The sequence below is a fragment of the Saccopteryx leptura genome, chromosome 1 (assembly GCF_036850995.1).
Source record: "Saccopteryx leptura isolate mSacLep1 chromosome 1, mSacLep1_pri_phased_curated, whole genome shotgun sequence".
Lineage (NCBI taxonomy): Eukaryota > Metazoa > Chordata > Mammalia > Chiroptera > Emballonuridae > Saccopteryx > Saccopteryx leptura.
Window position 1 is genome coordinate 163,393,878 of NC_089503.1, and position 24,963 is coordinate 163,418,840.

Here is a 24,963-nt window from a genome sequence, read left to right on the forward strand (position 1 = left end):
TTTTCGTGCTTCCCGAAACCTGGCCGGGAATCCAGAGCGCGGGGAGGGACCAAGGAAAAGGTGGAGGCGCTGGAAATAGGCGGCATTTGGGGTAGGAACTCGAGATTCACACCCCCCTGGGCGAATTTCCCCATCCCCTGCAGGGCCCCTCCGCGAAAACCGAGGATGGTGGGTTCAAGTGCCGACCACCCTCCCCCCCCCCCCCCGTTCTCCCGGCCGCGGCCCCCGTTTCTCCCTTACCTGTCCCCTGGAGCTGCGGCGCCGCGCGCCCGCGCCCGCGCGCCCGGGTCCGGCCCTGCAGCCGCAGGACCCGCGTGTCCAGGCCGCCGTCCCTCCCCCCGAGCCTCCCCCTGGCCCGCCCTCCCCGGAGGTATTCCATTTAACTTCGGCATTTGCAGCATCCCAAATGTTAAAGATCCCAAGACATCTGTCCCCCGGGGCGTACCAAGGCGCGGAGGAGGGGAGAAGGTGGACGCGAGGGCTCGGGATTCCCACCCCTGGGCAGAGAGGGGCCGCGTAGGGGGCGGGAGGGAGCCAGCGCGGGTGGGCGGCCTGCGGGGACCCTGGTTCCAGGGAGGAGGCTGTCCCTCTCCACTCGATTTTGGGCGCCCGAGTGCGGGACCCCCCCAACGCGGCCGGTTCCCGCGTTCCTGGCGGGAGGAGGCCCCTCTGCGTCCGCGCGCTCCGGCCGAGCCTTGCAGGGCAGCTCCTTTTCCAAGACCTCGGGGTGGGAGAGGACACCGAGGCGGCGGGGGCGCCGCGCCCCTCCCCGCAGGCCTGCCCCCTTCCAGCCCCCGTTCGCGCCGCGAGCCGGCATTGCCTCCCCTCCTCGGCCCCAGTCGAGCCCTCCTCCTGCCGCTGCGCACTGCGAGCCACGTGCCCGTCCACCCATCATTCATTCCTTCACTCTGCTAACCTGTTCCCGTTTGCTCTATAAACTAGCACACGGCACGGCGGATCAGAATTAAGGCTCATTCCCCAGTGCTCCCCACCACCCCTAAACAATAATTAAGCAGCAGTAGCGCACGTGAAGGCAGGGCCAGAGAGGGGGCTGAGCATGGCGCAGGAGGCAGAGCCCCGGGGGATTGGGGAGATTTGAGGAAGAAGCAGGCTGCACAGGACCTACACAGTCTAAAGGCAGACGAGCACCTGCAGTTTCTACAAGCTGCAGGGATATTGGGTGTGGACAAGGAGCAGGAATGGAAGGTCTGAGAGAGAGCAGGCTGCAGTGGCCAGCAGGCCCCCCTGGAAGCCGGACTGCTGGAGTGGGGTTCCAGATTGTGCTCTGTACTGAGAGGAAAGGCTCACCCATACTCCACTCTCCAAACCCAGGGTCCTGGACATCTGCCTCCAGGTGCGGTGGCTTTCTTGAATGTGTACAAAAGCTCTATGTAAGGTAAGTTGGCAGAAGAACCCTGTGACTAGCTAAGCGTTTAAGATTTGTATCCTCAAATGACAGAGAATGATATATATCATTGGGAAGGCTGACAAATTTAGAAGCTGCAGAGCGGACTGGCAGGCTGGTGACCCAGGGCAGAGATGCCATTGAGTCCAAAGGTAGCCCATCGGCGCTCATAGGGGCCCCTCTTTAGAGGGGGATGGTCAACTTTCTTTCTATTAAGGCCTTCAACTGATTGGATGAGGCCCACCAACATTATGGAAGGTAATCTGTTTCACTCAGAGTCTACCGTTCATTTAAAGGTTAACCTAATTTAAATTAAATATATATATGGTTTCACAGAAATACCTAGAATAATGTTTAACCAGCATTAGGTATCACGGGCCTAGTCATGTTAATATGTAAAAGTAGACATCACACTTCTGACACTGGCCAGATCCCGAAGTTGACCTGGGCACACTCAATTTGATGCATGAGTGATGAGAATGGGGCCGAAGAGGAGTTTGGAAACAGGGTGACCATGGCTAGACAGTCATGCAGGCAGGGGTGATAGGGCCTGACTCATGTGGTAGCATGGGGGGTTGGGGGATACAGTAGGGGTGAGTCAAGAGCTAAATAGACCAGCCTCACTCTGTAAGTGATGGACTCCTGGGGAAGAGGGAGGAGGTGGGGATTCTCAGGTATCCGGCTTGAGAGTCCCATAGAGGATGTGCTCACTGCAGGACCTGCATGGTGAGGTCCGGGGATAGGTTTTCCTGGGCATGGCCAGGGGGACCTTGGGGCAAACTTCCCGAGTTCTTGCTGTAAGGAGGAAGCAGGGGATCTTCCTAGCTGAGCTTCTGAGAGCCACGTGATGTGATGCCCTGCACACACAGTGGGGGGCTCCCCCAGCTCTCCCCTGGCCCTGGTTCTGATGATGACTCACATCTTAAGCCCTGGGCCCAGCAGCTGACCAGGCTCAGCTTGCTCGCCCTCCCCTTCCTGCCCCCTTGCTTCCTGGGCTGGATGGGGAGAGAGGCTTCTCTGTGGCCCAGACAGTGCCCTGGTGATGCCCCCGCTGAGAAGCTCTCTGGAAACCCCAGAATGAGTTAGAGCCTGGGCTTCTGCTTCCTCTCCTGACCTCATCCTGTACTCACAGCTGGCGCGGGCGCAGGAGGGCACTGCCCCCCCTCCCCCGCCCCCACCTTTGTCGGCCAGAACCTTCTACGTTGGGCAAAGGCATGTGAATTGTCTCCGTTGGGCACATGCAGGTGAGTAGCCAGGCAAAACACTTTCAACCGACTTAGGGACTCGAGCCAGGGGGCTTCACTCGACTGCTCAGAGGAAGAGATCCCCCAAAACTGGGGCCAGGCCCCTGAGTCTGGAGAGTGGTGTGGTGAACACCCTTGGGGCTCAGACCTTGAGTGGCAGGAGATGGAAAAGGAACCCACTTCCCCAAACACACCACTGTCCCCCCAACCAGTAGTTCTCTACTGGGCTCTAGGTGCCACAGGTCCTTTCCAGAGCTTCGAGTCCCTCCTGCCTCTTACCCTCCCGCCTTTTCTCTTCTCTTCCTCCCTTGCCTTCTCTCCTTCCTCCTCTACCTTCTCTCCAGCCCCACATCCCGATGGCCAGGGCTTCCCAGGGTGTGCCAGGACCGCAGGACCTGGTGTGAGCATCCTCCCCTTGCCCTACCCGCCAAGCCCCAGCTGTAGCTGCTCTCCCCGGCACCACCAGCAGGGGGCGGCAGTTGCCGGTAGACCATCCCTGGGGCTGGACCATTGGCCTCCCAGTACCCTGAAGGAAACCCCCAAGCATGAAGTAATGGGGGGCCCAAAGCTCAGCCTGCAGGCTGTGGTTCAGCCCTGACTCTTTCTTGCTCCCCAAGTCCTGCTTGGAGCCTTTCCTGACTGTGAGCCCCCCACCCCTGCCCACTGTTCACCCACCACTCAGGGGTCACTCTCCTGCCATTCCCCCTTTGGTTTCTGGAGACCCAGAGACAATTGGGAACTTTAAGAGAGTGAATTGTGTTAACAATAATACAACTACAAAGACAAACGCTAAATACCAGGGGCATTTTTGAGAGGTTTTTAAATAAGGTAGAGGCTGGCATCCTGATCAGCAAGACACCAGGGTCGCGAGGGCCATTCTGCTCTGGCTCCTTCACCCCACTCCCACCCCTAGTCCCAGGACAAAGCCCCTCTCTGCATGGACTCGGGTGGTACAGAGTAAAGACTGTCAGTCTGGTCCCCACCCCATGCCCCCCCTACGTGTGGGGGGGGCAGTGAGTGGAGAATTCCTAGACCCTTGGGCACAGACCCCAGCCCTTAGGCCGTTGCCCCTCAGGAAGGCTGGAGAGGCTGTGGTGTGTGTGGTGGGGGGGATCTGAGACAGGGGTTGGGCTCTCTGACCAGGGCAGGGTTACTGTTAGAATTCTAACATCTCAAAGCAGGAGCGGTGGAGGTGTGTTTAAAATCACACCTGCAGTCTGACCAGCTGAGGAACCAGGTTCGAAAATGAGAGGTCATCAGCTTGAGTGTGGGCCTATAGGCATGATCCCATGGTTGCTGGCCTGAGCCTAAAGGTCGCTGGCTTGAGCCCAAGGTTGCTGGATTGGGCAAGGGATCACTGGCTTGGCTGGAGCCATTCCCCACCCCCCATCCCCGGTCAGGGCACGTATGAGAAAGCAATCAATGAACAACTAAGGAGCTGTAACGAAGAATTGATGCTTCTCATTTCTCACCCTTCCTGTCTGTCTCTTTCTCTCTCACTAAAAAAAAAGAAAAAACATCACACCCATGGCCATGGGGCCCTTCCGTCACTGGGCAGCTAGGCACTGAGTAGCTCTGGTACAAAGTTGAGGAGAGAACTTTGTAGTCAGACGCCTCAGTTTCTCCCTCTATAAAATGGGGTGGCTGTACTCACTTGTGGCAATGGTAAGGGACTCACTCAAATAGCATACTTTTCAGCACTGGGCTTTCCTTTCACAAATAGTGATTTTTAAAAAGATTTTTTTTTTTCACATTCCTAGTCTTAAAAGGGAAAAAAGAAAAAGAAAAACAAACATTTTTTTCTCCTTCCTGACTCCCAGGAAGAAGAAATTCTAAAATGTCTTCATGATAATCTCCTGTCTCTGGTCCGAAGCTGTTTACCCTGTTTACCGGGACCGAGTGTAACTTCCTGTGGTTCTGCAGCCCTGGGCTTCAAAAGGCCACCCGTCCCCCACCCCCATCCCCAGCCTGGCCTGCGGTCTGGGCACCCACCACCCCTCTCTTAAAGCACTCAGTGATGTGAAAGGGAGAGAAACAGGGTGTTCTCGAGAGAGGGGGTTTAAACCAAGTCAGAGGCTGTTCTCATTGACTGAGGTGGCCCCTAAGCCGGCCAGCATGGGTCACCTCACACCTCACACCTCACACCTCCCTCCCTGGCACTGCCCCCAGCCACTCGGGTCCCCACCCCACAAGGCTGGTTGATTTAGGTCAATTTCAGTAGATTTGCACTGACGTGGTGAGGTGTAGTGGCAGTTCCAGTGGCGTGGATGGGAAGAGCCCCCGCCCCCCAGGACCTGGGAAGTTCTGAGCTGTGAGTAGGACATGGAAGCACATTTGGGGCGGTTGCCCGGGGACATTGTGGCCAAAGTTGAAGGTGGGAGGAAGGTAAGCAGCTGCTCAGCTTGTTCAAGAGACTCGCTTCTCCACTGTTGTCCTGGGCGCTGAGGAATGGTGGGTGGTTGACTTCTCTTTCGTTGGACACTGTCAGGAGCCAAGATTTCAGCAGGAAAGGTTAAGAAATTAAAAATCCCACGAAATATGCCCAAATGATCACAGCCTTTATTTCCAGAGAGGGACTGGGGTTGGCACTGGGGGACCAAGAGGGCCTCAGCTTTTTCCTTATTTCCATGTGAACGTTTTGCTGTGAAAATGTATTCCTCATCCATGGGCAATTTCTGTAATTAAATCATCCAAAACTTTTATTCTGGGAAACTTCCTAACATACATGAGAGTAGAGCAGTACAGTGAACTCCTGTTAACCCACTACCTAGACTCAGTCATTATTGTTTCTCTATATTTCCTTAGTGCATTTTTTTTTTTTTTGTATTCAGAAGCTGGAAACTGGGAGGCAGTCAGACAGACTCCCGCATGCACCCGACACGGATCCACTCGGCACGCCCACCAGGGGCGAAGCTCTGCCCACCAGGGGGCGATGCTCTGCCCCTCCGGGGCGTCGCTCTGCCGCAACCAGAGCCACTCTAGCGCCTGGGGCAGAGGCCAAGGAGCCGTCCCCAGCGCCCGGGCCATCCTTGCTCCAATGGAGCCTTGGCTGCGGGAGGGGAAGAGAGAGACAGAGAGGAAGGAGGGGGGGGTGGAGAAGCAAATGGGTGCTTCTCCTATGTGCCCTGGCCGGGAATCGAACCCTGGTCCCCCGCACGCCAGGCCGACGCTCTACCGCTGAGCCAACCAGCCAGGGCCTAGTGCATTTTATTTTAAGTGAGATATTTTAAAGGGAATTCTGGGCCTAGGGACATGCCACTTCTAAGTTTTTCAGAAAGCCTTGCTGGGGGAAAAAAAAAAGTCGTGCCCATTGTCACAATAACCACCCAATACCAAGTCACATTCAGAGACCTTTGGTGGTCCCGTCGGCCTGTTTGTGTCTAGATGGAAACAAGGATTCTTGTATTTGGCTCTTTAATCCCATGCAGGTGCCCTCTCTCCAATTTTTTTTTATCATGTCAGTGACTGGTTACCATATCAGGTCAGTGGTCCCAGGAGATGTCCTACATTCTGCGTTGTATGTACTGGGCTCCTCATGTTTCTAACTCCCTCCTAACCCCCATCTGTCCTGTAACCTGGAGGTTAGAGGCTGAGGCTTGAAGGTTTTCTGGTGTGTCGTTTTCCGTGAGGATGCCTCACAGGTGGTGCAGGGCACTCCACCCTGTACGCTGCCCTGAAGCGCGGAACCCTCTGGCCACGCCTCTCCCATGACGCAAAGTTGATCCATGGGTTCAGGGGGTGGCAGCTGGCCCTCTGCTGTCAGCTCGTGATTCCCGGTGTCACTGGTAGTGACGTGGTGACATGTGGGCACCCCCCCACACATACACACCAAGTGGAGAAACATCCCCCAACGACTGTTGCCTGGACCAGGTATTTTATTTGAGGTTGCCAAAGGTGATTCTCTATTTCTGTTTAATTTCTTCTCTAAAAAAGCTGTAGACTGCTTATGATGTGAGCCATCCCATCTTATCCACTTGTCTTCCAAACTCAGATCGGTGGTGATACGAGAAAACCCTCCCCCACCTCAACCCCTCCCAGCAAAGACAGCCATGTTGATTAGTGATATTTTAGAATAACTTCCCTGTTCATAGCAGCAGCCTGGGAAGCCGTTGCCAGGCTCTGCTTGGGAGTTATTAGACAGTACCTCTGTGCTCACGGGGGCATCTGTGTGTGTGGAGCAGTTATGGCCCAGGACCACAGGGACACGGTCTCTTTCATGTCAAAGGCATTTGCAGTGGGCTGATAAATAGGGTGTACAGATGTGCTGAACAGCATTCAGGTTCCCTTGGCCTCCTGTTGATGGCTTGTCCATGGTAACGGATGGTGTGGTTGAGTTGTTGGTTGTGTGTGTGTGTGGAGTGGATTATTTTGCCTTGATCATTGTATTTACTGATTTATTTTGAGCAAGAGGAAGGGAGAGAGAGAGAGAGAGAGAGAAGCATCCACTCATTGCACTTAGTTGTGCCATTGCTGATCGTTGGATTTTTAACTGACTGATACATGCTGCTAGCCTTTTGATGGGTGCATTTTGTAATATATTTAGTCTTTTTTTGAAAAGCAATCAACTAGGAAGTCTCTGGAGAACGGGCTGGCCCTCCACCTCACGAGGCTGTGGAATCTTTGGAGCACTGGACCTGAGGGCCCCTCGTTCAACTCTGATGAAGACTCTTGGTCCTGCGCCTGTCAGAGGACTGCTTTGGGTTCTGCCGAACATTCTCAGCCCAGGGAGATGGTGTCCTGGTTTCACTCACGGGCTTTCACTGAAGGGGCACTGTGATCGACAACTTCTCAGGAAATCGGGGATATCCAGACGCCACTTACCCACAGCACAGATTTCTCTGTGTGCTTTTTAATTTCAAGGGGGAAAAAGGAAATAAGAAAAGGGGGAAAAAATTTTACTGAAAAGTAAAGGTCCTCATGGCTTTAATGTAGGAAAGCCCCAAGGGGAGGCCAGCAGCTGACACAGAACGTGGGACATTTCATTCCCCATCTGTTTCTCTGGGAGGGTGGAAGGGGTGGTCACTCCAGGGGTCAGTGGCCACCCAGTCTCATTGTTGCCTGTGGCCTCCCGTGCTAACTGGCAGGTAGCCAGTGCAAAAGGAAACTGCTTAGAGTGGATGAATCTGAGGATGGAAATCCACGCCCTGGGGTAGAATTCAATTCTGTTCCGCAAATAGTTTTTACTGTTTGTTTACTTCCCAATACGCAGTGCTCAGTGTGGGTCCACGTGTTCTAAGCATGTCGAATATTCACACATGCAACTCCTTTACATGCCCTGAAGGTAAAGATGTCTCCTTCCCCTTTTACAGGTGAGGTGTTGACGTGGAAACAGGGGGTAACTTACCCAGGTCAGGAAGAAGCCAGGCTGGAACTTGACCCTGTAAAATCCTGAGTTACAGTTTTTCATGGTCGGCACATTGGGGTCGAAAATCGTAATAGTTACTGATGCGCGCGGTTTGGAATGGACATTCAGAACTCATCCCGAGCCCAATGGGGAGAGGGTTAGTGTGGCCTCGTCACTAAAGGGAAGGTTTCTTCTAAGCAGATCAAATGGGGCCCGGAAGACCGGGCACTTGTGGTCCATCCACGAGGGAAGTCTTCCAAAGGACCGTCATGAAATCTATATAGTGAAGCAGAAAAATATTTATAATACATCCTGCAATTAAAAACAAAAACAGAGCATCTCATGATTCCAGTGATGGAGAATGTGGTGAAGGGTGAAAAGAGAATGTGCAGAGAGAGAGAGAGAGAGAGAGAGAGAGAGAGAGAGAGAGAAGGAAGGAAGGAAGGAAGGAAGGAAGGAAGGAAGGAAGGAAGGGAGGGAGGAAAAGAAAGAAAGAAAGAAAGAAAAAAGAAAAGAAATAAAGAAAAAGAAAAGAAAAATATATTGCAATTCAGGGGGAGAGTCCTGAGTTATTTTACTCTAAATGTTACATGTTCTCTCTTTAAGGCAACACTGATTTTAGCACATGAGACTCCGGAAGACTTGGGGCAATAGGATGTGTAAAAAAGTAGAACTTGGTGAAAAAGATGGAAAAAATCTGGTGAGTTTGTGAGCCATGCCATGCTGTGACTCTGTGTGCATTGTGGGGTGGGGGCAGCCCTGGGCACAGCCTGCTTATTTGAGGGTACGTAGGGGTGAAGAGAGTATCGAGTTAGAGGGAAGACAGGGAACAGGCACCTTGTGTGACAGTCATTTCCAGAGCAGGCTGAGTGAGATGAATCAGTCCCTGTCTGGCGCGTCTCAGAGGGCAAACCACAGCCTCTGCCCAGACATGGGCAACCGTCCACTGGGGCTACACTTCCGGCTCTGCTGTTGTCTGTGACCTTGACCAAGCTACTTTACATCTGAGCCTGCTTTCATCCCCTGTTAAATGGAGCAGTAGTCCCTGTTTACCTGGGGGTCATGAGAATTGACAGTCATGTGTGAAGTGCCGCAGAGATACAGATGGGGGGCAGTGGGAGGGGGACGGGGGTATTGTGCTCTTGAGCTGGTGACTTCACATCTCTGGTCCACAGTGTCCACCTCCAATAGGCTTCTAGTGCTAACACCCCGTGATGAGTGGAATAGGACCCAGGCACCGCCAGCTTTCATGAAGGTGTCATCACATGCCCAAGAAGCCCTTTCTGGCTCCAAGGAGAATGAAGAGGGAGGCAAATTCACATCCTTGCTTCCTCTCTCCTCTCACTGTCCAGGCGTCCCCCGGGCTCCTGCCTGTGGGTCTCCCCCCATTTCACTGAGGACAGGGTGGGGGGCACAGGGTGGTCAGGAGCCTCTGGCAGGCCCCTCGGCCGAGCTCAGAGGGGTTCAGGCCTGATGACCGCTATTGAGCGGGATGGCCTCACCAGGGTCCAGAGACCGCTCCTCCTCCCCGAGTGACAAGGGGGCTGAGTCATATCACCAAGCGCAGCCCTGCCACTCTGCTGAACTCCCTGAATCACTCATCACCCTGGGACCTGGGTTCCCACATTTTGCCCTGAGAAAGAACCCTGGGGTCGAGGGAGGTGAGAAGGAAGCCCTGAATTAGTCACCAGGATCAGATCAGAAATGCACATGCCCATGTGCCCATTGTGCCCAGGGGCTGACCTTTCAGAACATACCCAGCTCAGGCACACCCAGCTCCTGTCCTCTGGGTGCCACAGGAGGGGATGTGGGATGGGGGGGCGGAATGGGATAACCCTGAAGACTGGGCCGTGTCTGCCTGCCCAGCCCGGCTCACCAGTACTTTCCAGAACACGATCCCTTTGATCTATGAGACAGCCTTAGCAGATGTAATCATGTTTATCCTTCACACGAGAAACTGAGGTGTGGGGGGGTGCTGGGGAGACGCCCTGAAACCAGTAGCCGACTTGCTCCAGGCTTGGGCAGCTCCTCAGCTCTTTTGTTAGCTGTCCTTTAAAAATAAGACACTAATGGAACATCTCAAGACTAAAGGGACAAAGGTGGGTAAAGGGATCCACGATCTCACCCACATTGGGACACAGTCCTCATGACCTTCCCTTCACCGGGCGCCTGGTACGTGCCAGGCTCTGTTCCAAGAACGGGGGACACAGTGTGGAATAAAATAGGCCCCTCCGCTCGGGGACCTGGGGTTCTGCCAGGAGAATGAAATAGATGCGTACAGTCCATAGGCACCAAGAGAAAAGAGCTCACCCAGGATGCCTGGAGGTGGGGAACGGACAAAGATACCTTCTATCCACAGGGCTTCCTGGCAGGTATACAGCCAAAGCTAACAGGTACTTTAAAGAATTTTTTTTTTTAGATTTTTATTTATTCATTTTTATTAGAAAAAGAGAGGATAGAGAAGGGAGGGGAAAAGAGACAACAGGGGAAGGAGCAGGAAACATCAACTCCCATATGTGCCTTGACCAGGTAAGCCTGGGTTTTCGGCGACCTCAGCATTCCAAATTGATGCTTTATCCACTGCGCCACCACAGGTCAGGCACTAACAGGTACTTTAGATGCTTAAAGTGTGTGTGTTTAACGGGATCGAATCAGCAACCTCTGTGCTCTGAGCCAAGGCTCTAACCAGCTGAGATAGCCAGCCAGGACTTACTTTTTTTTTTTTTTTTAACTTATCATCAACATTTTGCTATCTCTCCTTAAGCAACAGGTTAAACTGTGCCTAATGGCCCTTGATGGGTGGCACTGAGGTATGGAAGTCCTTCAAGGGCCTGAAGGGAAAGAGCCTGTTGTCTAACATTTTGGACAGGTAGAGTATAGATACTCCTCAGGCTCTGGCTGTGGGCAGACTAACTTGTTTTTTTTTTGTTTGTTTTTTTTTTTGTTGTTTTTTTTTTGGCAGAGAGAGAGAGAGGGACAGACAGGAAGGGAGAGAGATGAGAAACATCAATTCTTCATTGTGGCTCCTTAGTTGTTCGCTGATTGATTTTTCATATGTGCCTTGACCGGGAGGCTACAGCAGAGTGAGTGACCCCTTGCTCAAGCCAGTGACTTTGGGTTCAAGCTGGTGAGCCTTGCTCAGGGTTTCGAACCTGGGTCCTCCACATCCCAGTCCAATGCTCTATCCACTGCGCCACCGCCTGGTCAGGCCGGACTGACTTGTTTCTAAAGAACCCACACCTCACACTCTGGCCAACTGCCGCCAATGCCAATGTTGACGTGGTTGCTCAACCAGCTCCTGGCTGAATGGGCTTCACCCCCTATTCCCATCCCCTGCTGGAGCGAAAATGGGAGCTCCTTGATCCTGTTTCCTTCTTGTCTGAGCATAAGAGGAAATTTCCAGGCACACATGGAGGACTAACTCAGTGACTGCCACACAATGGAGGGAGGGGATGTTCTGTTCACACCGGAGGGAGATGTTGAGTTTCAATAACTGCTGGGGTTGGGTTGAGGCAGCGGGGTGGACGTGGTGGGGATGAAAGCCCACCTGGGTGCAGAGAAGCTTCTTGCCTGTCTGCAGGGAACGCAGTTAGTAAGCCAGAAGAAGCTCGCTGGCACAGCCTAGCACAGGTCCTGTCATGGAAACTGAGGTCCCCGTGTGGGAAACATTACTTGCCTCAGAGAGTAGCCATGAGGCTAGGAAGCAGCCCAACACGCCTGAGCTCTCAGACACAAATGTGAAGTTTGTCCTGCTGGCCCTGGTGACCCCCCCTCTCCCACCCCCCACCCCCCACCCCCCACCCCAGCTGCAGGGTGGCCTCTTTTGGGCAAAATTCCTCAGTTCCTTCCCCCTGACTGACTGACATTCCTTTAAGGCAAATCCTCTTAAATCAAAGGTCCTGTGAACCTAAAAATAAAAGGCCCAAGTGAAAAGCAATAAGCATTTATTTGAAACCAAAAAAAAAAGAAAGAAAAAAAGCTATTTGGGAAAAACTGATTCAGTCAGAAGGAAGCCCAAATAGTGTCCGGGTTAGGAGACAAAGGGGAGGGGTGTTTATGAGAAAGGGAAAGGGAACAATGACACCCGTACAAACATAGTGATGCTAATTCCAAACAACGTTTTAATTTTCAGTTGGGCAGTCATAATAACTGCTTTTTTTGTTATCTTTGCAAATAGCTATTTGGGACACAATGTTGCCCCAGGCCCAGTCCAGAGGTTACTTCGTCCTGTTTTAACATTCCAAAGTTTGAGGCATGAGAGGTGCCAGGCTCTAGGAAGTCAGCTCCAACTCTATTCTAAAGGAGCTCCACTTATATTATTACTATTATTATTTTTAATAGTACAAACACTGAATTTCCAGACCCTCCAGAAACCTCAAAGCCAAGTCACAGAGTCAGAAAGTGGATAATCCCCTAAACACTTGCCTCTGAGGGTGGCCTCCAAAGAGACAGGAGAAAAGTCCCAGTCATACTTGAACATCACAATGACACATTTCCTCTTTGAAATGACAGTTGGCTGGCAGATGCCCTTAAATCTTTGTTTTTCTCTCTGTAACCTTCAAAGTGTGAACAGCTCTTTAAAATAACAAGAGTCCCCGATTTGCCACCCCCTGTGGGATGATGTCACCCACACAGATGCAATTTAGCTCTCACAGATGGGGGGGGGGGACATCACACCAATCACACCAAATCCTGACCATCCTGAGATCAATCTGAGTTACGCAGCTGAGCTTTGTCTGATCTGAGTTCAGTCGCCCCTGCCCCTCAACACTTATTTTACTCCCACTGCTTAAATGAAGAACGACACCCCATCGAGCTCCAGCTAGCAGCAGTCTATACTGAGGGAGGTGGACTCACACACAAGAGTCTGGTGGCCTTGGGCAAGGGACAAAGAATCTGGTGAGAGATTCCAGGTTTCTCTGTCCCAGGAAGGGGCCAGGTGAGTCCTGCGGCTCTGTGGGAAGTGGGGAAAGACAGCCGACCAAGGGCAGCACTTGTGGAAATTGCTGGGTAAACAAACCAAGCAGCTCACACTGTGGCTGGTTCCCAGGGCTTTGGTGAACTTGGAAAATAAAAATCTGAATGATGGTGACTAACACCGTGGCAAAATCCACAAAGATGACCTACGAAAGGGTCATCCCCACAGCCTGTAGAATTTTTTGGAGAGTGAGAGGCCCCAGGTCTGACTTGGAGAAAGTGTTTCTCAAGAGAGTGGCAGGTGTAGGGATCCTAGAAACTGCAGCTGGAGACGGTGGCATCGGGCAGTCTGCGTTTGATCTTCTGGCCCATGCTGCTCCAAAAGGGGTGGGGAAGGAACCTGATTCTGGCGAGCCTGTCGGTGTCCTGGCTGCCGTCCGCTCGTTTCTCTGGTCTCTATCGGACCAGAGAAGCTTAGCCCAGGCGCCCACTGGGCTGGGAGACCGCTGGTCCCGGCAGCCTGGCTGGGGTAGTTCAGGAAGCGCTGAGGTTTGGGAAAGACCGCCGAGGAAATTCCCCGCGTTGCCGGTGGAACGGCTGCTGCCAGCAGAGGAGGCGCGTCTGGAGATCCAGCCGCCTCCCTGGACCTCCGCCGGGCTGGGCCTGGTACCGACCCGCTGGGCGTTGGCTCTCTGTTCGCGCTCGTCCCTGGCTTTCCGCCGGATCTCGGACCTCGGCGCCGCGGTTCCCGGAGCGCGAGGACGCCGAGCTGAGCCCGTGCGCCAGGCGCCAGGCCCGGACGCGGAACGAGCGGTCCAGTAGCAAGTAGATGAGCGGGTTGGCGCAGCTGTGGCCGAAGGCCAGACAAGTGGTGACGGTGAGACCCCAGCGCAGTGCCTGCAGGAGGCCGCAGGGGAGAGGCAGCGCCCCGAGGTGCGCCAGGTGGAGGGCGGCGCGCAGGACACCGAAGGGCAGCCAGGAGCCCACGAAGGCGCCCTCGACGGCGCAGATGATGCGCAGCGGAGCAGCGCGGACGCGGCCCAGGCGCGGCGGCCGGCGCAGACGGCGCGCCAGGCAGCAGTAGCAGAACAGAGTGGAGCCCAGGGGCAGCGCACAGGTGAGCAGCAGCAGCAGCAGCCCCAGAGCCTGTAAGACGTCGGAGGGCCGCTCCCCGCACTGGCTGCTCGGGCCGTCGGGCAGCGGCTGCAGGTCGCGGGACACCAAGGCGGGCAGCCCGACCAGCAGCGCCGCGGCCCAGGCACCCCGGTACAGGGCGCGCGCGCACCGCGGGGAGTGCAGCGGCCGTGCCCCGAGCGGCCGGACCACGGCCAGGTAGCGGTTGGCGGCCATACCGGCCAGCAGCAGCGCACCTGCGCAGCGCGACGCGGCCAGCACGAAGCCGCTGAGCTTACACAGCGCGCGGCCGAAGGGCCAGCGGCCGCCCGCCGCCGCCGCGGCGGCCCACAGCGGCAGCGTCAGCACCAGACCCAGGTCAGCGGCCGCCAGGTGCAGCACGAAGGTGTCCACCAGCCGTCGCGGGCCGCGCCGCCCGGCCAACAGCCGCAGCACGAGGCCGTTGCCCAGAAGGCCCACGGCGAAGGCTACCAGGTAGAGCGCAGGGACGAAGGCGCGGGCATGGGGTATCTCCCAGGACGCACACAGCTCCAGTTCCTCCTCCAGGTCACCGGACCCCGAGTAGTCCCAGAACACCGTCCCCGGGCTGGGGCTCAAGGGCTGGGTGGGGGGCATGGCCGAGCCAGAACCTGTGCGCCCACAGACGGACAACGCAGCACGGGGAGCAGGGGGCAGCAGCAGCTCAAAAGGCAGGTTCTCAGCACCTCCCTTCCTGCCACCCCAGCCCAGGGGATGGGTGGGCAGGAAGGTGGTGTGATGGGGAAGCTCCTGTGGTGCAGCTGGTGGCCTTTGGTTGGGGGTGGCACAGGGGGAAGGGGAGGCAACCTGGCAAAGGAGCTTCACGGCTGGAGCCTTAGAGGAGTAGTCCTCATTGCTGGGAGTAGCCTCATGTCAGGGTGCAAGAGAGGTGGGTGCCCCAGAGCCCTCAACCCTCTCCCCAGGGTCCTTGCTGCTGTTTTTTCTGGTTTCGCAAGTGAGGATGCAGAGTTGCATGAGGGCTTCATGGTGGTGGTGGTGGTGGTGGTGGTGGTGGAGAAATGGAGCCTCAGCCGGCACCTGTCCACCTGTCCTCTGGGAAGGGGGGCTTCTGCTGCCTGCTGTACAACCCCCCAGGTTCTGTGGGTGGGGGTGCTTGTCCTTGGGGACCTGCCTTCTAATCAGGAACTGGCCACCAGAGTTCTCAAGTGGTTGTTAGCGTCTGGAGATGCTGGGTTGAATGTTTATAAATGCAGAGACTGGCTTTTCTGACCCAATCGAGTCCTCATGGAGCCTCATGAAAGAGTACCTGCTGAGGAGCGAGGGATCCAGTAAAATTATCCAGATGACAGGAGCAGATCCTGAGGTTCAGATCCCAGCTCTTCCCCATCTTCCACCACCTGGCAAAACCTACCTATTAAGCCAAACACAGGTGGGAACTCAGTACAAGTGAGGCAAGATGGGGCCCAGTTTAGCACAGGTCAGTTGTCCTGAACCAGGAGTCGAGCCTACAGGAGGGTTCACAGGGATGGGATGAAGCCCACCCTTGAAGGATGGGAGAGGCAAGCTGTGCCCTTTCTCCAGAAGGTGGGGCACAGGAGGGGAGATTCTGGGAAATACCAGTGAGGTCTGACATGCCTCCCGAGAGATGCTTTCCATTCCTGTGCATGTGCCCTCCTGCAACCTGCCCCACCATCACCAGGAATGAGTGACGGCCTGTGAGCAATGCAGTGTCAAACATCAGAGGAGGACCATCAGTTGTATTGGAGTCGGACAGGGCCAGGAGCTGTTCTGGGCACTGCAAGGGAGGTCCCCTTGACCTTCGAGGTTCACGGTTCAGGCCGGGGTCACAGATCGTGAGGCAGTGCAGCGGTCACCGTGCAGTCACATGGTGCAGATGCTAGACACACAGCGCTCTGGGCATGTAGAGGGGGGAGCAGTGACTGTCTGAGGGGAGGGGGCATCAGACCGGAGGTCTGGGGTGACCACAGCCTGGGTGGCAAGGGTGTGTCAGCAGAGGAAGCAGGTGTTTACATTTCCTCTTGTCTGTGGTGAGGAACCCATGGGCATTTTCTGAGGAGGACACAATGTCCATTTTTGGCAGAGTGGTGGGTTGGACAGGGACAGGCTCAGGGAGGGGACCCCCATCTTGGCCTGTTATTGTCATTTGTGTCAGAAATAGGGGGGTCTGGCGGTGGGAACCTAAGGGAGCAGATCTATTAAAGGATAAGTGCAACATCTCAGTCTCAGCTGAGAGGAGGCCAGGACAGGCCTGGGTGTGCTTTTAGGGATCACCCTGTCCCCTGAGGTCGGGACCACAGAGAGGCCTGTGTATGTGTACTGGGTTTGGTGTTGATTTGACAGAGGGTGATGAGGTCATTTATGATTCAAACCAGGGCTCTCCTGAGAGTCTAAGAGGCACTGTCCTCGTCCACCTGGGCCACGAACCAGGACTGTCCTGGGCACACTGGGATAGAAGATCCCGAGCTTGAGGTCCCCCTGGTCTGCGGCAATCCCCAGGGAGCTGGAAACTCCTAAGGCGAGTTGGGCCTGCGTGTGTTCAGGCTGGTCCTCTCCTGGGCCCCATTACAAGATGGAGATAAGGCTGGCGAAAGAGGTGGCCCCAGAATAAAGGGTTTCTGTCCTTCCTTATTGGGCGTTCTGGCCCCAGGCTTGGGGTTCCCCTGAAGAAACCGACCACGAGAGGGTGGAGGCCTGAGGGGCTGCTTAGGATTAAGAATAGTTGTTCTAATGTCTGATCACAGAGGAGGTGGGGAGGGACACCCACACCCTTGTGGCCTTGGGGCTGAGCTGGCCGTCACTTTTCTGGGGAACATCTCCATCTGGGCACCCAGCGCCCCAGGGATTCTGAGATTGAGAGATGGGCATCAAGGGAAGCCGTCAGGTGAATGAGAAAATGGGGTGAGCAGCCAGGACGGGGACATGGGCGGGGTGGGGAGTGGAAATAGGTTGTTTGTTCAGAATGCTGAGGCTCTTGCTTCCTGGGCTGTGGTCTCATGGCAGATTCTCTCTGCTAGGCCTGGGCCCCATTGGGCCTTTCTGAACTTGTCTGGATGGGACGGAGCAGCAGAGGCCAGAGCTGGGGACACAGCTCTAGGCCTGGGGCCTCCCTGGGGCCCAGCCCGGTAGCAGTGACCTACAGCCCCCTTGCTTCCTCTTCTCCCGACAGGATGAGGAGCAAGTCAACAGAGACACATGCATCCTGATCCCGCAGACAGGTGCAAACCAAGCAAAGCAGAAGGTGCCCACCCCTATTCTCGGAGGCCTCTCTCTGTTCATCACGGTGATGGGCACAAGCTTGGGGCAGAGGAGAGACCTAAAACAATAAACACCCAAGGCCTTGACCTTGTTTGCTTGCTGGGGTCGGTTAATTTTATTTCTGCCCTACCTATATACAACTCCCCTCATCCCACGAATTTTAATTTTTCCTTTTCACCCTTTAGGAAATGTGTTGAAAATTTTATTTGCCTTTTATCTTCATGGTGAAAGCCATCCAACCACATTATAGACTATGGACTGGCCCTGGCCTGGTGGACTTACTTCCAACCAGCAATGGACATTTCCAAAAGTAGAGAATTTATTCATAACTCCCATTATTCTCAGGGCTTTTCCTTTTTTATTTTTCACATTCTAAATCAGATATTCTCCATATACTTATTTTAGTTTTTACCCCACATTTGTGATTAGAAGGCAAATACCATGCAATGGCACATTTTTGGGGGGTCAGTTGATTGTCTAGTTCCTCCATCTTGGACATTGAGGCTCATTCAGAATGTTTAACTGGTTGTAGAAATTTGTAATTAATAACTGCACTTAGGACTATTTTTTTATTTTTTCTTTGGCGCTGTTTTTGTGGTATAAATGCCCCCCTGTGAAGGTCAAAGCTATGAAGATTTCAGGGCTTGGTAGTCCCTGTGGCGGTGCCCGGTAATTGTGTCGCACTGTCTGAGGTTTTGGGCTCGACACGCCCTCGTCACCCATGTCCGTCAGTAGAATATATTTTCCCCCAATTTTGTAGGTAACAGGTGAAAGGGGACCTCATGTTAATCTGTATTTCTCCAAATAGAGATTGAAATGGGAAGCCTTTGCTTGTTGGCTGCCCCTGGTGTGGCCTGTCTAGTCGCATCCCTCACACATCCACCTGGGCTGGTGGTGGTTATGGTTACTCATCTGTATGAGGAAGTGTAGGGCAAGTCATGGCCCCACTAGTGGGTCTCTGTTGTTTCCCAGACTTTTTTATTCTTAGCGATTCCTTCATTATCTTTGGCTTTACATTTCCATATAGCCCAGATCTGTTGCTCTTAGCAATGGCAGGGTTTAACATGTTACTTTCTCTTTGATGATCTGGACACATTCAATTCTAAAGTTTGTTAAAAAAATAAGTTTGTCATTTTTATTAATTTTCTTCTCTTTCTTTTTTTTTTTTTTAGATTTTATTTAGTGATTTTTGGAGGGAGAAGCAGGAAGCATCTACTCATAGTAGTTGCTTCCTGTTGTGCCTTGACCAGGCAAGCCCAGGGATTCAAACCTGTAACCTCAGCATTCCAGGTTGACACTTTATCCACTGTGCCACCACAGGTCAGGTGTTTGTATTTTTTTGTTGTTGTTTGCTTTTTAATTTTCAAAAAAAATTTTAAATTAAGTTTTAGAGGAGAGATACATCAACTTGTTGTTTCACTTATAAGGTCTACCGGAAAGTTCTGTCCGTTTTTGGAATAAAACAAAATACAAATTTTTCTTACCGTCAATAAACTTTATTAAATAATATAATTGCCATTATTATTAATGATTTCTTGCCAGCATGAGGGCAATTTGTATATCCCATTTTTGAAAAATGTTTTATCTTTTGATGCGAAAAATTGAATCAGTGCTTGTTTGATATCGTCTTCATTTTTGAATTTTTTGCCCTTCAAAAAATTTTGTAAGGACAAAAACAAGTGATAGTCGGAGGGTGCTAAGTCCGGGGAATATGGTGGATGCAACAGACATGCTTCTGTAGCATTTCTTCCTTGTTGAAATTCGTAAAAAATGCCTGACCAGGCGGTGGCGCAGTGGATAGAGCGTCGGACTGGGATTCAGAGGACCCGGGTTCGAGACCCCGAGGTCACCAGCTTGAGTGCGGGCTCATCTGGTTTGAGGAAAAGTCAACTTGAACCCAAGGTCGCTGGCTCCAGCAAGGGGTTACTCGGTCTGCTGAAGGCCCGTGGTCAAGGCACATATGAGAAAGCAATCAATGAACAACTAAGGTGTTGCAATGCGCAATGAAAAACTAATGATTGATGCTTCTCATCTCTCTCCGTTCCTGTCTGTCTGTTCCTGTCTATCCCCTCTCTCTGACTGTCTGTAAAAAAAAAAAAAAAATTGTAAAAATTACAGTGGCGTAAATGAACTTTATCAGTAGCCATGGGTATACTATGGCTTCACACATAAGACTAATGTGAATCAATTTTGTTTTAGTTAATTTGCTACATCAATATGTATACATTAAGTGATAAAAATAGAGAGGCACACATGTGCCAAATAAACATGTGCTTATATGTCGAAACTTGTTGTGATAGAAACAGACAGAACTTTCCAGTAGACCTTATATTTATGCATTTACTGGTTCATTCTTGTATGTGCTCTGACCAGGGGTCAAATGTACAACGTTGGCATGTTGGGATGACACTCTAACGAACTGAACTACCAGTCCAGGGTGTTTGTCATTGTTTAATCTACCTAGAGTGCAATCTTGTTTTATTTTGTTTTTAGATTTCTATCCAACTTTCCCCAAACTATTAAATTAAAAGCATCTAGGCCCTGGCTGGTGGGCTCAGTGGTAGAGTGTCGGCCCAGCCTGTGGAAGTCCTGGGTTCAATTCCTGGCCAGGGCTCACAGAAGTGCCCATCCGCTTCTCTACACTTACTACTTCTCCTTTTCTGTCTCTCTCTTCCCCTCCCGCAGCCAAGGCTCCACTGGAGCAAAGTTGTCCTGGGTGCTGAGGATGACTCTGTGGCCTCCGCCTCAGGTGCTAGAATGGCTCCTGTTGCAGCAGAGCAACACCCCAGATGGGTAGAGCATTGCCCCCTGGTGGGCATGCCAGGTGGATCCCTGTTGGGTGCATGCGGGAGTCTGTCTCTCTTCCTCCCTGCTTCTTCTCACTTAGGAAAAATACAAAAAAAAAAGTATCTATTTTACTTGAAACTAATAGAAAATAATATTGACTATCAACTGTAATGGACAAGTAAAAATAAAAATACATTTAAAATTGTGTGCCATGATGTTGTACTTTATATGTCTGCTTTGGTCGGTGAACATGCGACAGGTCAGGACCTCAGTGACGAGCCTCTGCTTCAGTAGCAGCTTCGTCACTAGAGCCCCAGTTGCCGCAGCTGCCTGGCAAGTGTCGTGAAGAAGACATCAGTGGCTCCCTGGCTGGTTAGCTCAGTGGTAGAGCGTCGGCCTGACGTGCAGGAGTCCCGGGTTCGATTCCCGGCCAGGGCACACAGGAGAAGTGCCCATCTGCTTCTCCATCCCTCCCCCAATCCTTCCTCTCTGTCTCTCTCTTCCCCTCCCACAGCCAGGACTCCATTGGAGCAAAGTTTGCCCGGGCACTGAGGATGGCTGTGTGGCCTCTGCCTCAGGGGCTAGAATGACCCTGTTTGCAACAGAGCAATGCCTCAGATGGGCAGAGCATCACCCCCTGGTGGGCATGCCGGGTGGATCCCAGTTGGGTGCATGTGGGAGTCTATCTGACTGCCTCCCCGTTTCCAACTTAAGAAAAATACAAAAAAAAAAAAAAAAAAAAAAAGAAGACATCAGCGGCCATGGAAGCCTTATCCCGGGTGGGGTCTGATCCAGGTGCGGTAGGTACTCACTCCCTGGGCTCTGCAGGGGTGCCAGGTGGCCGTGGCTGGCATCACAGAGGACAGCTAGTTGTCTATGTCCCTGCTGCTCCTGCCTCAAGGACATGTGCTGTCTCTGCACATAGTGGGTGGTCGGGAAGTGGTTTTGGCATTGCACAGTTCACTGAGTCTGGGGTCCCCGGGGGTGCAATGGCTGATGGACTGAAGGACAGACAGACAGTTGCAGTCAGTCAACAGCAGTTTGGTCCCGAGTGTGAGGAAGACCCTGCAAAGCCACCTCTCCTTGTGTGTCCACACTCTGGAAAAGTGGGGAGTCCCTGAAGATGGGGTTTTCCGCAGACCACACACTGCTGAGCTGCGGGGTGGGTGTGTGGATCGGTGTGTGTCGGCATAAGTGGCATACACATGGGGGAGGGCCCTGCCCCGAATGCCCAAGGTCTTGTGGGATGTATCAGATACTCAATTATTTCACAAAATGTCAGGTGCCAAACATGGGGCAACGGGGAAGGGACGCCATCTCAGATGCAAGCCCCAGGGGGATGACTCAGTGTGAAAACCTGTGGCCTGCAGCTGTTCGAGGCCCCAATCTGCCCCAACTCCCTTGTGGGTCCTGGGGTGCAGGGACGGCACAGGGTAAGAGGAAGACAGGCTTTCAAGGAAAATAGGACTCCCATCTTTCCCCCACAGGTCCAAGACTTTTTTAAAAGATTTTAGTTATTGCTTTCTAGAGAGAGGAGAGAGAGAAAGGCGGGGGGGGGGGGGGGAGCAGGAAGCATCAACTCCCATATCTGCCCTGACTGGGAAAGGCCAGAGTTTTGAACGACCATCTCAGCATCCCACATGGACACCCTACCCCTGCTCCATCACAGGTCAGGCTCTGAAGATTCTATAGGTGAAAACAAACCCATCTGAAAGAGGCATCAGGGACGAGTGATAGGGACATCCCCCAACGTCACAATGGCCCCAGAACTTGTTTGGAAAGGCCACCCCTTTTTTTTCTCTGCAGTGACTCTTCTGCCCACAAAGCATCTCAACCAGGACTCGCTGAGAATTTTCAATGATTTTGCCAAAACTCAGCACACGTTTCTAGTCTTCTGAAGCAAAAATTGGGCAAGGTTCCCTCTGCCCAGGTGGGGCTTCCCCAGGCAGGGTGGTGACTCTGCCGTCCCCGATCAGTGGAGCTACTTCCTTGGGTGACCTCTGACTCCTATGGGCTCCGTAGGCAGCCCTTTTCTGCAGCAGGCCAAACCTGCACCAGGTCTTGTGACACAGGGCTGAAGGAGACAGGTGTTTCCTCTCAAGCAGCCCTTACCGTGCTGAGAAAATGAGCTTCCACGCCCACATCGCCTTGGTGCAGGGCAGCCTGGGACGTCCTGCCTCTGCTCCATGTTGAAGCAGGTTGACCTCTCTGAGGACGAGGCCTCTGGGAATGACCTGAAGCCCAGGATGAAGACCTCTCGTGGTCCCTTGCACTGGAAAGGTCACCTCGACGTGCCAGCCTACCATCGGCAACTCACAGGAAAATGAGTTGTACAAGACGAAAAGCCGGGCCACCATTGGGTCCTTTCTCACGGCTCCTCAGATGAGTTATCTTGAAACATTAGAGTGTTGTCTGAGCTCAGGTGCATTTTGGGTCTTTCTTTCCCGATCAGATGTTTGATGTTACTGAACTGAGGCTTCAGTGCTGACCTCAGGAGTTGGGGTTTCATCCTGTGGTCAGAAAGTGCCCCACAGTTCTTAACTTGTGCGCGGGACAGGATGACATCAGGGCTTTAGGACAGCTGAGGGACAGGTGGCAGGACAGTGACCTGGAATTCGGGAGAGACCACATGGGGGCTCCCTCACAGTTTAGGCCTGAGCTATCGGTGCCTGGGCATGAGGCTGGTGGCGGCGAAGGTGAGGGACAGTTCGAGAGGGAGTCTTCCATAGGATGCAGTGGCTGTCTGTGCGTGAGGAGCCCTCCACGTTGGACTGAGGATGTAGAAAAGACAAAGGTGTCAGCGTGGGAGGTGGGACATGTGCCAGGCGGGAGTTGGTTTCACCGGGAAGCTGAGGTGTGGTTTTTTACCCAGGCTGTGGTTGAGTAGGGTGGGGGGCCCTGCAGGTGAAGAGGGCATGTGGGCAGATGTGTGGGCGGGGCCAAGAAGAACTGAGCCTGGAGACGGGGTAGGTGCTCAGAACATCGCTGTGGTGATGGTTTGGGATCTGACACTGCACCGAAGTCCCCGGAAGGTGTGACCAGAGGGAGTCAGACCAGGAAAGCCACCTTGGTTGAGGTTTATATATTGAGGGAAAACACATCTGTGGTAGGCAATTAGGGGTGGCCCCCAGCAGAAATTAGTCTTGGTTTGGCGTCTGACTTTGAGTTTTGGACCAGGACTTGTACGTCTGACACTATTTATTAAGCACCTTCTTCAGTGATGAGGCTGACTGTGCAGCTGGAGCCCAGCACAGCTGCCTGATGTGGACGCAGGGTCCGTGGGGGGCCAGGCGTCCGTCAGTCTCTGGTTGGAAGGACAGCAGACCAGGTTTTGGCTGCTAGCAGGCATGCACACGGCTTTGTCGGAAAGTGAAGATCGTAGCTGTGGATGGAGGCACGGAGCTACTTTCCGAGCAACTGTCCATGTGGGAGAGCTGCAGAACCCCCCACTCCTGGCCAGATGTTCTTTTTGTTTCTTTTCCGAAGTCAGAAGCAGGGAGGCAGTCAGATAGACTCTGCATGCACCCGACCAGGATCCACCCGGCATGCCCACCAGGGAGCCATGCTCAACCGCTCTGGGGCGTTGCTCCGTTGTGGCCGGAGCCATTCTAGCGCCTGAGGCAGAGGCCATGGAGCCATCCTCAGCGCCTGGGCCAACTTTGCTCCAATGGAGCCTTGGCTGCGGGGGGGGGGGGGGGAGAAAGGACAGGGGAAAGGGTGGAGAAGCAGATGGGCGTTTCTCCCATGTGCCCTGACCTGGAATTGAACCCAGGACTTCCACACGCTGGGCCCACGCTCCATCGCTGAGCCAACTGGCCAGGACCCAGATTTTTTTGTTTTTTTTTTTTATTTTTCTGAAGCTGGAAACGGGGAGAGACAGTCAGACAGACTCCCACATGCGCCTGACTGGGATCCACCTGGCACGCCCACCAGGGGGCGACGCTCTGCCCACCAGGGTGCGATGCTCTGCGCCTCGGGGGGGGGGTCGCTCTGTTGCAACCAGAGCCACTCCAGCGCCTGGGGCAGAGGCCAAGGAGCCATCCCCAGCACCCGGGCCATCTTTGCTCCAATGGAGCCTCGGCTGCGGGAGGGGAAGAGAGAGACAGAGAAGGAGAGGGGAGGGGTGGAGAAGCAGATGGGCGCCTCTCCTGTGTGCCCTGGCCGGGAATCGAACCTGGGACTTCCGCACATCTGGCCGACACTACCACTGAGCCAACCAGCCAGGGTTCAGGTGTTTTTGATGGACGGGATTCCCCATCATCTCTGTGTAGACAGGTGACGAAATCACATCAGTTCCCACTCGGCAGAGGAACTCCTCTGCCCAGTTAATTAGCCACTAGCCAGTCTAGGGGACACTTCCCTAAAGCAGCCTGAGCCTTATGGACAAGTGTTTGTATTTGTGAAAATGAAAGTATTTATTACTAAATATGGGGCGGGATGGGCGGGGCGGTGGTGAGTGTAGCTCTGCTCTGGGGCATGAGCACCTGGTACAGGATGAAGGACAGGAGCCACACTGCAGCGCCAGGTGTTTCTTCAGGTGTGATTGTGTGTGAAGGCATTTTGTTTTTTGGTTGTGTTGTTCTTAAGATCATTTTTAAATCACTTGAGTGGTCTCAATGAGTAGAACTGGCAAAAGCCAGGTAAAACTCAAGAGAATCACAATCAAGAATGGACGTCATACGGCTACGTTGGTTAGCCATTCAATTTCAAGGCAGAAAGTGTTCTAGCAAACTGAATTACTGATTCACCCACAGTGATGGGGTAATACGGAGAAGATGAACGTAACCCGGGCACAAACATAATTTATCCTCCACGAGGAAGACCGAGCTACACAGACAGTTACAGATTTCTAAATGCCGTCGTGTCAGGGTTCAAAC

At 53.3% G+C, this 24,963-nt stretch overlaps 1 protein-coding gene across 1 annotated transcript; it reads right to left on the reverse strand.

Moving 5' to 3' along the window:
* Positions 1-13,300: 13,300 nt before the first annotated feature.
* Positions 13,301-14,659, reverse strand: GPR25 (G protein-coupled receptor 25). The gene has a single exon (XM_066360867.1). The coding sequence runs from the start codon at positions 14,657-14,659 to the stop codon at positions 13,445-13,447; it is 1,215 nt and encodes a 404-aa protein (XP_066216964.1). The 3' UTR covers positions 13,301-13,444.
* Positions 14,660-24,963: the final 10,304 nt, after the last annotated feature.